The sequence below is a fragment of the Leucoraja erinacea genome, chromosome 4 (genome assembly GCF_028641065.1).
Source record: "Leucoraja erinacea ecotype New England chromosome 4, Leri_hhj_1, whole genome shotgun sequence".
NCBI lineage: Eukaryota > Metazoa > Chordata > Chondrichthyes > Rajiformes > Rajidae > Leucoraja > Leucoraja erinaceus.
The window spans coordinates 2,367,195-2,380,863 of record NC_073380.1 but is presented as its reverse complement, the minus strand read 5'-3'; the positions used below and the strand labels follow the sequence as shown (position 1 = coordinate 2,380,863).

Here is a 13,669-nt window from a genome sequence, read left to right as displayed (position 1 = left end):
TCCTTATGATTCCCAACAATCACCTCCGACCAGGAATTTTCTAATGTGGAGACTAGTAATTTGCTGGTTGTTTGCCAGTATTCGTTTGCATCACTGTGCAAAATAATCAAACGCCACAGAAGTAGGCCTTTGTTGACAATGTTGACAAAGGTGTTTTCGGAAGCTCGCCCCATTTGCATGCATTTGGCCCATATTCTTCTGAATTGCCGAATGGCCTGTTTCCATGCTATATGACTCCAAGACCTTATAGTTTTCTGACCTACTAATGATTACAAAACTAAGGTAAACTCAATAACAACTCAACTTGGTGACCATCTGGAATCATATATATCTATATTACTAAAAGTCTGATCATAACCACTTTTGGTCCACTGTGCTGCGATTTCTGAGAGAACGCCGCCACCTACGGCCGTCATTTTTGGCCACCTCGATCAGAGCCCACGTCTGTCTTCCTGGACCAGAGTATTTTTCCCATCGATGAAAAATCAGAGAGAAATTAATGTTTTTTTAAAAAAATCACCATTCTCTCTGCTGCCCCTGCTGGAGGGAGGGGGAGGGACTATAAAACCAGGAAGTGGTGTGCCTCAATCAGTCTCTGCAAGATGGAGGTCACTCTGAGCTCTGAATGACACTGAACAAATGTCTACACAACTGTGAGTACCCTTAATGTGGTTTGAAAATGAAAATATGGTTAGTTTGAAGTAAAAAAGCACTGCCTGCAAATGGTTGTTTGGGGGGTTTGGGTTGAAGTAAAAAGGCACTCTCATTCTCGCTCTCCCCTCCTCTCTCTCCCCACCTCTCTCTCTCCTCCCTTGTCTCTCTCCCTTTCTCTCTCTCTCCCCATCCCCCTCTCCCCCCCCCCTCTCTCCTCTCCCTCCCTCCTCTCTCTCCCCCCCCTCCTCTCTCCGCCCTCCTCCTCTCCCCCCCCCCTCCTCCTCTCCCCCCCCCCCTCCACCTCTCTAGATGTGACTGCAAGTTGGGGACTATGCGTCAGTAGATAGGGTGGTTATGGGGTAAAAGGAGTAAATTAATAATATTAATATAATATCAAGGGGGGTAATTAGCATGAGTGCGGGGGGGGGGGGAGAGATAGTTAGTGTGTGTGACGTTGCATGCCGCCTCCCCCCCCCACAACCGCACGTTGGGGGAACAGACCCAACGGGTCTGCACTTGGTCTTATATATGTTGCAATGATATAGCAACTGGGTTCAAGAATGGCCTCATATTTCTAAATGAGCATAATTTTAACCTTGAAAGGATGTCAAAGTGGAACCGTTGCTTGTTGCTCTTATTTTAAGTGAGAGGACACAGAATTCAGAAAATCTGTCAAATAAGTCTTGGTGGGTTGTAATACACATTGAACATAATGTACACTGGACCTTTAGTGCATTAGTGACAGAGGGAATGCATGATAGGACATGGTTTGAACAAACTATTTTGAAAGGGATATTGTTGAGCTCCTAAAATACTAATGTGGCAACATCAATTCAGGTAAGCAGAGAGAAATCCATCATCTAGCTTGTGCTTTGCAAATGCTAGGAAAGCTTTGAATAATGATCAGTGTTATCTTGATTCCAGAATAATTTTCACGATGATGAATCCTGGAACGATTCGGTGATTCAATCTTACAACATTAAAATGATCTCGTGGGAGTACAGCCTTCTTGCCAGTGTTTCTATCTCTTTCCTTTCTACATTATCTTACCAGAGATGTGTTTTTCTCAAAATCAGACTTCCTTAGATATTGTGGTGCTATTAAATCAGTTGATAACCTGCTCTTTTTTGCTCGTCAAATAATAATAATAATAATAACTTTATTTATAGAGCACTTTAAAAATAACCACTGTTGCAACAAAGTGCTGTACATGACTAATCATGGACAAGAAATTATTACACGACAATAAAAACATTAAAAGAGATAGTAAAAACAATAAAATTAAAAACATTAAAAGCACTAAAACAGGAGGAAAGTCTCAAGCAGGGTCAAAAGCCAAGGAATATAAATGTGTTTTAATACTGGTTTTGAAGATGGACAGTGAGGGGGCCTGTCTGATGTGCAACGGCAGGGAGTTCCATAGCGCCGGAGCAGCAACAGAGAAGGCTCTATCCCCTCTGAGCTTCCGCTTAGACCTCGGTACCTCCAGGAGCAGCTGATCAGCTGACCTGAGGCACCGGGCAGGAGCGTATGGATGGAGCAGCTCAGAGAGGTAAGGTGGGGCGAGCCCATTTAGACATTTAAAAACAAATAAAATAATTTTAAAATGAACTCGAAAGTGCACTGGGAGCCAGTGGAGGGAGGCCAGAATTGGCGTTATGTGCTCCCTCTTTCGAGTTCCAGTTAAAAGGCGAGCGGCAGCATTTTGAACCAACTGGAGACGAGCCAGTGAAGATCGAGCAACTCCAAAATAGAGTGCGTTACAGTAATCCAGCCTAGATGTTATAAAGGCATGGATTACTGTTTCAAAATGCTGCCGCTCAAGAATGGGCTTCACCTTTGCCAGCTGCCTTAGGTGAAACAAGCTGGACTTTACCACCGCGCCTATTTGATGATCTAATTTAAATCTATTTACGATTTCCCAATATATTCCTACAATGGTCACGTGTACTGAGATATAGTGAAAAGCTTTGTTTTGCATGTTAGTCAAACAGATCAAGTATACCATACATAGATACAATCAGCACAAACCAAAATATAATAGCGAGAGCAAAGGGGAAGATACAGAGTGCAGAATATAGTTGTCAGCATTGTGGCACATCATTTCCGTAGACAAGTCCAATGTCCACAATGGGACAAGGTGAATCGAACAGTTCCCTAGCTTATGGAAGGATCGCTCAGAAGCCTGATAATAGAGGGGAAAAAAGCTCTTCCTAAGTCTGGAGATGGTGCTTTCAAGCTTCTGTACTTTCTGCCTGATGGGAGCAGGGAAAAGAAGGAATGACCAGGATGGGCCAAGTCTGATTATGTTGGCTGCTTTTCCAAGGCAGCATGAAGTGTAGATGGAATCAATGGCGGGAAGTCTTGACTATGTGACAGACTGGGCTGCATCTACAACATTCTGCAATATTTTGCGGACTTGGGCAGAGCTGTTCTCAAAACAAGCTATGATGCAACTCAAAAAAATGCTTTCAGTGGTGCATCTGTACAAGTTTGTAAGTGTCATTGGAAACTTGCCAAATTTCCTCAGTCTCCTGAGAAAATTGGTGTGCCTACTTGGCTGTTAAATCACGTGGTTTGTCCATGATAGATCATTGGTGATATTAACGCCAAGGAACTTGAATCTCTCAACCAGTTGCATACCATTTATGCTGATTGAGGCGTGTACATAGAACAAAGAGCGGTACAGCTTAGGAACAGGCCCATCGACTAACAATGTTTCTGCCAATCATAATGCCAAGTTAAATTGATCTAATCTGCCTGTACATGACCCATGGGCCTCTATTCTTTGCACTTCCATATACTCCACCATGCTTCCTAAACTCAATAAAAGGCTCCTTCACCTTACTGACAATGAGAGAGAGGTTATTGTCCTGACACCATGTCACTACATTCTCTATCTCCTTCCTGTTCACCGTCTTGTCTTTATTTGTGATTCAGCCCTTGGCAGTGGTATAGTCTGCACACATGTAGATGGAATTAGAGCAGGATTTGGCCGGACAGTCGTGAGTGTATTGGGAATACACTAGCGATTGAGAACACATCCTTGTGGCGCACCAGTGTTTAGAATGATTGTGGAGGAGGTATTGTTAACTATCCTCACTGAGATCTATGGATCAGAAAGTCAAAGATCCAGTGGCAGAAGTGGAAGTAATTTCTAGGCACAGGAGTTTGGAGATGAGTTTGGATGTGATTATGGTGTTAAGGGCAGAGCTATACTCAATAAATAGGAGCCTAACATAGGAATCATATGAATGGGACCGTGTTTCAGTGTAGTTACTGCAGCTCTTGTGATAACACAGATGTTGGCGCAGCAAACCATCTTCCAGGCCACCACTGTTGGACACTTTCCAGACTCATCACAATAGCAGTAAGCTCCCAGGTTTAACATGGGGGTTGATAAACAGAGTTTTTGCCTGGATCTTCATTCTATTCTTTATATTAACAATCAGAGAGATCATACTGAAGCTATTTTCCTCAGGGTGCAAATGGTTCACAAGGTCTGCACTGAATCACACCATCAGTGTTTGCAGTTTGGGAAAGGCAGCTCACAAAATAAGGGAAATGCTCAACTATCTCCAAAACCCTCAATTGCTTAAATATAAAAGGTTGTTTATAGATAAGGTAAGGACAAATTCCAAAGCATTCTGTATATACATTAAACACAAAAAGGGAGAGGGAGAGTGTCACATTATGATCAGTGTGATTGTTTTTTTGTTTTGTTTTTGTTTTGTTTATTTTATTAGAAGTACAAAACAGTACAGTGGAACCTAATTTTAGGTGCCAACTATGTAATACCGTAATCCATTCTATGTACAACCTCTAGTTTTATATTATGAGAAGGAAGAAAGCAAGATAAGAAAAAGAAAACAATAGAAAGAGGAAAAAGTGGAAAAATAGATGGTAGAGAGTAGAAAAACGTGAAGTGTGTATATAAAAAATAAAAAAGAAAGAGAGAAAGTGGAAAGTAAAAATAGAAGAGAAGGCCCCTTAAAAGAGAATTTTTCAAATCTGTATTCGGAGATGTAGATCTATCCGCGTCATGAACTGAAATCAGCAATCTTTACGGTAACGCTGCATCACATGATTCCAAAAAGTCGATGAAAGGAGACCAACTCCTTAAGAATTGGTCATATTTATCTATTAGTCGGAGTCTCATTTCTTCAAGGCGTGCTATGTCCATCATATTCCTAATCCACATTTTAACAGTTGGTATGGTTGTATTTTTCCAAAATTTAAGTATCAATTTCTTTCCAATTATTAACCCATAATTTAAAAAAACATTTTGATCTTTATTTAAATTGATATCTTCTCCTATTATTCCAAATATAATCCATTCCGTTTTGGGTTCTATTCTTGACTTGAAAAGCTTTGTAAATATATCAAATATATCACTCCAAAATTTATTCAACTTTGTACATCCTACAAATGAATGTGTTATATTAGCGTTTTGAAACAAACATTTATCGCATCTGGGAGAGACGTTTGGATAAAATTTATTCAACCTCGTTTTTGAATAGTCTATGTAATAATTTGAATTGAATTAAATTATGTCTTGCATTAATAGAACAGTTATGTGTATTCATCAAATACTTTTCCCATCTATCCTTCGAGATCTTTATCATTAGCTCATGATCCCAATCTTCCCTTAGTGCTTCTGTTGAGGGCGATTCTCTATTTAATATATTATTATAAAAGTATGATATTAACTTTTGTGAATCAGCCTTAATATTCATTGCTTCTTCTAAAGGGTCTAAAAATATAGTTTGAAATCTATGTGTATATTTCTTCATAAAGTCACATACCTGTATATATTTAAAATATTGATTATCCTTCAATTTAAATTTAAATTTTAATTGTTGAAATGATAACAGTTTGCCCACTTCATACATATCCCCTACTTTCCTAATCCCCAATCTATCCCATTGTTGATATGTGTTGTCGATGAGAGAAGGTTTGAATGCGGGGTTGTTCAATAGTGGGGTTAGTACTGATAAATTATTTAATTTCAAGGATACTTTTATTTGTTTCCAAATTCTTATTATATTGTGAATAATTGGGTTCTTCTTATATATTATACTATTCAATTTTATCGGTGAGAGCAGGATCGTTCCTATATCGTGCGGATAGCACTCCTCTTTCTCCATTCTTATCCACTCCAACTGCTGAGTGGAACTATCCAGCCAGTACATTATGTTCTTAATATGCACTGCCCAGTAGTAATACATAAAGTTAGGTAATGATAAACCCCCAACTTCTTTAGATTTGCACTAATGCTTTCGTTGAATTCAATGTGTTCTGTAGTCCCATATAAAATTAGTGATAGTGGAATATAGTTTTTTGAAAAAATATTTTGGAATATATATTGGGATCGCTTGAAACAAATATATTAATTGTGGTAAGAAAGTCATTTTCATAGCGTTAATTCTACCTATCAATGAGAGCGGAAGCGTTTTCCAAAATTTAATCGTATCATTCAGTTCATTTAATAGTGGTATAAAATTGGCACTTGAATTTTTCTGTTGCAATTTTGAAGGGGAATTTTAGTAAGTGTCTCGAATCCTGTGGTTTTAAAGACATAATTTCGCTTTTATTCCAATTTATTCTATATCCTGAAAAAGAGCCGAATTCCTCAATTAGTGTTAATAAGGTGGGTATACTCGTTTGTGTATTAGTAATATATAAAAGGATATCATCGGCATATAATGAAATTTTATTCTTTGAGTCCTTAGTGTTATATCCGTGAATATTCGGGTGATTTCTAATCCTTTCGGCCAGCGGTTCTATCATAAGGGCAAATAGCAATGGTGATAAGGCACACCCTTGCCTATTACCCCTTGATAAGTAAAATTTTGGAGATAGCGTATTGTTAGTTAATATTCTTGCCGTAGGTCTATCGTAAAGTAGTTTAATCCATCTAATAAAATTCTCTCCCGTATTAAATTTTTGGAGTACCTTGTATAAATACTGCCATTCTACTTGATCAAATGCCTTCTCTGCATCCAGCGTGACAACTGAAATATCTTCATTGTCCTCATTGTGAGAGTACATTATATTGAAAAGCCTTCTCAAATTATTAAATGATTGTCTTTTGGGTATAAATCCCGTTTGATCCGTATTTATTAAATTGTTAATATAATTATTTAGCCTTCTAGCTAGAATCTTTGCTAAAATTTTCTGATCCGTATTTAGAAGTGAAATAGCTCTATAAGAACCCGGTTCATCTAAATCTTTATCTTTTTTTGGTATAAGCGTTATTGTTGCTTCTGCTAGGGTTTCTGGTAGTTTATTTTCAGTATAAGCCTGCATGTATAAATTGAATAATCTTGGTACGATTGACTCCTGAAATCTTTTATAAAATTCATTACTAAAACCGCCTGGTCCTGGGGTCTTCCCATTTTTCAGTGAGTTTATTATTTGTTTTATTTCTTCACTAGTAATCCGTGCTCCTAATTGCTCTTGTTCTAAACTATCCAATTTTGGGAGCTTGCAATTATCTAAAAAATTTGTAATTTTACTTACATCTGTCTTTATTTTAGATGTATATAAATTATGATAAAATTGGGCAAACCTCTTATTAATATCCTTAGGCAATGTTAGAAACTCACCCTTATCCGATTTAATTTTAGTAATAGTTTTTTCCTTTTCTCGTTGCTTCAGTTGCCTCGCAAGTAGTTTATGTGGCTTATCCCCAAATTCGAAGTGTGCTTGTTTTGTAATTTGGAATAATCTTATTACTCTAGCCGATAGTATTCTATTGACTTTATATTTCAATAAAGTTATCTTATTATGTTTATTTATGGTTGGGTCAGTTGCATTGTACAGTTCTAATAATTTTATTTTCTGTTCTATCCGCTGAAGTTCTCTTTTATTTTCCTTATTTTGAAAACTTTGGTAAGAGATTATGACACCGCGAATATATGCCTTGAAGGTTTCCCATAATAGCAGTGCAGAAATACCCGGCGTGTCATTTATTTCGAAAAAAAGTTTTGTTTGTTCTTTTATATACTCATAACCCTGCGGGTTATTTAATATGTGTGCATTGAACCTCCAAAAAGGTTTTATACTCGGCATTCCCTCAATTTTAAGTATAAAAGTCAATGGTGAGTGATCAGAAATAATACTATTATGATATGATGGTTTATTCGTATATGGGATCAATTCTGTGTCCAATAAGAAATAGTCAATTCGCGAATAAGTTTTGTGAACTGATGAATAAAATGAGTATTCCCTACCACTTGGATTTGCTATTCTCCAAACATCAGCTATGTTATTATTTTTTATATAAGTATTTAAAAATTCACAGGTGTTAGTTTTAACAAGACGCTTCCCTAGCTTTATTGATTTATCTAAGTATGGGTCTATAACACAGTTGAAATCTCCCCCCATTATTATATTTTGAAAATTATGCTCTGCGATTAAATCTATTATTTTCCTAAAGAATTGTGGGTTATCAAAATTAGGCGCGTAAATATTTATCATAGTTAATGGTGTATTGTAAATTTCTCCCGTGACTATAACATATCTTCCCTCTTTATCCAATATGGATTTCTTTAATTTAAAAGGTATGCCCTTCCGAATTATAATGGCCGTGCCTCTTGCTTTAGAGGTGAATGAGGAGTAATAGGTTTGACCTATCCAATTTGCCCTTAATCTGATCTGAGTTTGTTGTTTCAAATGTGTCTCTTGTAGGAAAGCAATATCCATATTTAATGATTTTAATAATCAGTGTGATTGTTTAAGTGTGGAGATTCAGGAACACCTTATTCCTCGTTGTTAGATTAGTGAAAAAAACTCTCGTAACCAGCGGGCGTAGTCCAAACCTATTACAATATGGACCTTTTCACCTGCACTTTGCCTGCAGCTTAGTTTTTTTCTAGTTTAGAGATAGTGTGGAACCAGGCCCTTCAGCCTGCAGAATCAAAGCCAACTGTTGATCACCCGTTCAGACTAGTTCTATGTCATTCAACTTTCACATCCACTCCATACCAGGGGTCATTTTTTTCAGATTAAAATGAATGTACAAACACACATGCCTTTGCGAAGTGGGATGAAACTGGAGCACCCAGAGGAAATCCTCGTGAACTCAGGGAGAACGTGCAAACTCTGCACGGACAGCACCCAAGGTCAGGATTCAAGCCGGTTCTCCGGTGCTGCCAGCTGTGCCACAATACCGCTGTAACTATTTTATGCACAAAGGTTATTTTTCTCTTTGCACCACCCGATGTCCTTGTGTATGGCTTGACTGTAATTAAGATCCAACTGAATAGCACAGAAAACAGTTTTTCACAATCTCGGTGCAAAGACAATAGTAAAACAATACCAGCTCCCCTCCAAAGTCTCCACACTCTTTTTGTAACTCAGCGGCCAGAACTGTACACAAGAGTCCAAATGTGGCCTGGAGTCATAGAGTCCTACAGCGCGGAAACAGGACCTTCAGCCCAACGTGCCCATACCGGCCAACATGTCCCATCAACAGTAGTCCCATCTACCTGCATTTTGCCCATAACCCTCTAAATTTGTCCTATCCATGCACCTGCCTAAATGTTTCAATAGTACCTGCCCCAACTACTTCCTCCGGCAGTTTGTTCTATACACCTACCACCCTTTGCATGAAAAGGTTACCCTTCAGATTCCGATTAAATCTTTCCCCACTCACCTTAAACCTATGTCTTCTGGTTCTCGATTTCCCTTTCTATGGGCAAGAGACTCTGGGCATCTATCTGTCAGAGCATTCCGGGCACTCGCATCTCCTTTAAACTTTGCCACTCTGAATCACTGCCATCTCCCAAATTTAATCTCTTGTCAGAATTGCCATTCATTAGCAGGCTAATTTTGACGACAATCAGCAGCCAGTCTTTCAATACTTTGCCTGGTTAAGTTAAATAATTGTCTTATAAGATGAGCCATAGAAAGCTGTTCAGAATCAGTGATGGAATTGAAGTACTAACCCTTTGGCTGCTTGCACTTCGAACAGAAAAGGCATCATCAGCTGTCTGATTAAAGCAAAAATAAAATAAATGAGAATGAATGGAGCTGATATCAACTATGAAAATGGAAGAAAAGAAATGTTCACAAACCAGATAATGTTGGTGAGGCCTAAAAGAATGCTTAGCACGTTCCGTATTCTCCTGGAAGGAGACAGCAAACAGAATCAGAAAGTGAAATGAACAGATGATCAAGAAGCCAAACTAATCAACATAATTGTTTCCAAGTGATACAAGTTCATCAAAGTGAAAAAAAAAACATGCACAAAGTAAAGAGAAGCAAATATTGTGAAAGTACAGCAAAGAACATGAAGAAATTGAGATTTATGAGATTAATAAAACACAGGCATTCAAGCACCCAAATAATTTGTTAAAATTTACGTTACCTAAACAAGTGGTATACACTATTTAAAGAGAGCATGCCAAAAAGCAACTAACAATCCTTCCTGGGATTGCCCAATTTACAGCAAAATATAAAAATAACTGAAAATTGATCTATTGATGGCTATTTGCAGCATAAACCACCAAATGTGAGTATTAAATTGTACTAATTACCCAACTAGTTTGATTACACGTCGGGTTTGTAAAAAAAAAAACACTAATCAAATGAATGAAGAATGTGTTCACATTGCCTCCTTTTTAGAATGAAGATGTGCCTGCCCGATTGGCATTTGGCAAGCATTGAGTTAACTGTTAGAAAAGTATAGAAAGATTCAGTGTGGTCAAATTGGTCCGTTTTAATTGAGCATCAATAGCAGGGATGTAATAATCATAATACAGCAAGGAAAGCAACATGTAAAGCAACTCAACAACACCTGCATCATTGTTGCAGATGTCAGTTCGGTCTTTCTGGGTAGGATGGAATCCCCCCCCCCCCCCCCCCATGTCCTCAAAACCTGTGTAGACTAGCTGGTGGTGGTATTCACAGACATCTTTAACCTCTTCTTACTCCTATCTGAGATTCCCACCTCATTTAAGACCACCATTATCATCCCACTGCCAAAGAAAAACAAGGCCGCATGCTTGCATGACGACAGTCTATGACACCCATTATCATGAAGTGCTTTGAGAGGCTGGTCACGACACACATCAACACCCACTCCCAGGAGGTTTACATCCATTGCAATCCGCCCGCTTTGCGTGCAACAGGTCCATGACAGATGCCATTTTCTTGGCCCTACAGTCATTGCTGGAACACCTGGATAACAAGGACACCTGCGTCAGACTCTTATTTATCGACTATAATCTACCTTCAACACCATAATTCCAACCAAATTCATCTCCAAACTCGGCGGCCTCAATTTCCTGACCTGTATCAGTAATGATCAGTAATGATCAGCAATTACACCTCCTCCACAATAATCCTCTCCACTTGGTGTCCTGCAAAGAATCAGAGTCAAACAGAAACAGGCCCTTCAGTTCAACTTCCCCATGCCAACAGAGATGCCCCATCTACATTAGTCCCAACAGCCCGCATTTCGCCCATATCCCTCTAAACCTTTCCTATCCACGTACCTGCCCAAATGCCTTTTAAATGTTGCCACAGTACCTCCTTGACAGCTGTTCCATGTACCCACATCCTCTGTGTGAAAATGTTACCCCTCAGGCTCTTCTTAAATCTTTCCCCTCTCACCTTAAACCTATGTCCCATGGTTCTTAGCTCCCCTATTCTGGATCAAATACTATCTATTCTTCTTCTGATTTTAGACACCTCCATAAGATCATGCCTCACAGAATGCGCCTGCACTCCAAGGAATAAAGTCCTAGCCTGCTGAACTGCTCAAGTCTTGGTAACTGAGCCTGTACTCACTGGAGTATAGAAGGGTGAGGGCGAGGGGGGCTCTTTTAAAACTTACTGAATAGTGAAAGGCCTGGATAGAGTGGATGGTGAAAGGACCTTTCGACTAGTTGGAGATTCAACAACCAGATGCCATCGCCTCAAAGAAAGGTGATTTCTTCAGTCAGAGGGTGGTGAATTTGTCGAATTCATTGCCACAGATGGCCGTAGAGTCAGTCATTGGGTATTTTTAAGGTGGATATTAACAGATACTTGATTGGTAAGGGTATCAAGTGTTATGGGGGGGGAGGCTGGAGAAGGGGTTGAGAGAGAAAGATAAATCAGCCATAATTGAATTGCGGAGCAAACTCGATAGGCGATACTTTTGCTCCTATGACATGAACATTACCTTGAAAGGGTATGTTATCCAACTTTCACATCCTCTCCCACCACGCTAGGGGGAATTTACAGAGGCCAATTAACCTACAACCCACATGCTTTTAGGATGTGATAGGAAAGCGGAGTATCTGGAGAAAACACACACAGACACAGGGAGAACGTGCAAACTCCACACACACAGTAGCCAACATTAGAATTAAACCTGGATCTCTGGCACTCCAAGGCAGCAATTCTACCAATAGGATCACTGTGGCATCGTTGATGAACAGTTAAACAAAAAGGTATGCTGATGATGGATCAAAAAGTCATATGGGTGCAGAGGGCAGGACAGAAATACTGTGTTTGAATCCTGTATCTACTGCACAAGGAAGGGATGTGAGAAACTTTGGCCATAATCATAGTCATCTGTGGAAACGAGGACGATGATATAGGAATGGAAATGCTGCAACCTTAACTAAAAGATGAAAAGGGCAAAGGCAACTGTGGATCAACCACCCATTGTCACAAGTGAGATAACTACAGGGGTAATATATTGGACCAATGAAATGGAACACAAGAAATAGATACATTAGAAAGCCAAGACTATAGTCCCATTTACCTTTCTTCTGTTATTATCACAACCTCCCACAAAACAAAATTATTCGAACCCTCCATCTTTTCAATCTCGATCCCATCCCAAATCTCCTTTCCTTTCCAACATTTCCACATCCTTTGACGGTGGTGGCTATATGGATTGAGTTGTCCGAAGATGTAGTTGAGGCAAGAACTGTCCAAATGTCTTTTAAATGTTGTTATATACTTCTATCAGGTCTCCCGCAACCTCTGACATTCCAGAGAAAACACCCAACTCTGTCTAACTGCCCCCTCATCCAAGCATCATGCTCGTCAACATCCTCTGCACCCTTTCCAAAGCCTCCACATCATTCCTGTAATGTGGTGACCAGAACTCCATGCAATAATCCAAATGCGGCCTAACCAAAGTCTTATAAAGCTACGTCATGACTTCCTAACTCTTGTACTCAATGCCCCGTCTTATGAAAGCATATCTTTACCACTCTTTTTACTGGTTTACTTGGGCCCCAACATCAATGCTGTTAAGTGTCATGCCAATAATTGTATATTTTCCCCTTAACCTCCCAAAGTGCAACAACTTACACTAGCTCAAATGAACCTCCATCTGCATTTCTCTGCCCTGTTCTGTCATGGCACACTGAAGTTTTTATTTGACTTCACTTATTTCGCTAGTTTTCTAACTGCAATATATGAATTCCATATCCTACATGAATCATTAAAAAAACTTATCTGAAGAATTAAAATAAAAGTTTCAATTCAGTCAGAAGCATGAAGAAGGGTCCAGACCCAAAACTTCACCAATCTAACCTAATTTCAGGAAGGACATTCTTGTTATTGAGAGAGTGCAGCATAGGTTCACAAGGTTAAATCTCGGGATGGCGGGACTGTCATATGATGAAAGAATGGAGCGACTGGGCTTGTATTCACTGGAATTTAGAAGGATGAGAGGGCATCTTAGAAATATAAAATTATTAAGGGATTGGAAACGCTAGACACAGGAAATGTTCCCGATGTTGCGGGAGTCAGGAACCAGGGGCCACAGTTTAAGAATAAGGGGTGGCCCATTTAGAACTGAGATGAGGAAAAACCTTTTCACACAGAGAGTTGTGAATTTGTGCCTCAGAAGGCAATGGAGGCCGATTCGCTGGCTGCATTCAAAAGAGAGTTCGTAGGGCTAGCGGAATCAAGGGTTATGGGGAGAAGGCAGGAACGCGGTACTGATTGTAGATGATCAGCCATCCGAAGGGCCGAATGGCCAAATGTATCTATGTTCTCCAGA

The 13,669-nt window shown here is 39.3% G+C and overlaps 1 protein-coding gene across 10 annotated transcripts in view; it reads right to left on the bottom strand.

Moving 5' to 3' along the window:
• lrrfip2 (leucine rich repeat (in FLII) interacting protein 2) overlaps positions 1-13,669 on the bottom strand; it is an 87,466-nt gene that overhangs the window by 56,604 nt on the left and 17,193 nt on the right. For 2 of the 10 annotated variants that reach the window (XM_055633531.1, XM_055633535.1), the window contains exons 5-6: positions 9,735-9,785; positions 9,606-9,650 (exon numbers count right to left, since the gene is read on the bottom strand). The exons of 7 other annotated variants lie outside the window; for them this stretch is intronic. In XM_055633531.1, coding sequence (XP_055489506.1) covers positions 9,606-9,650; positions 9,735-9,785 — 96 coding nt within the window. Of the gene's footprint in view, positions 1-9,605; positions 9,786-13,669 lie in introns of all 10 variants that reach the window. One more of the 10 variants, XM_055633524.1, reaches the window with a different exon arrangement.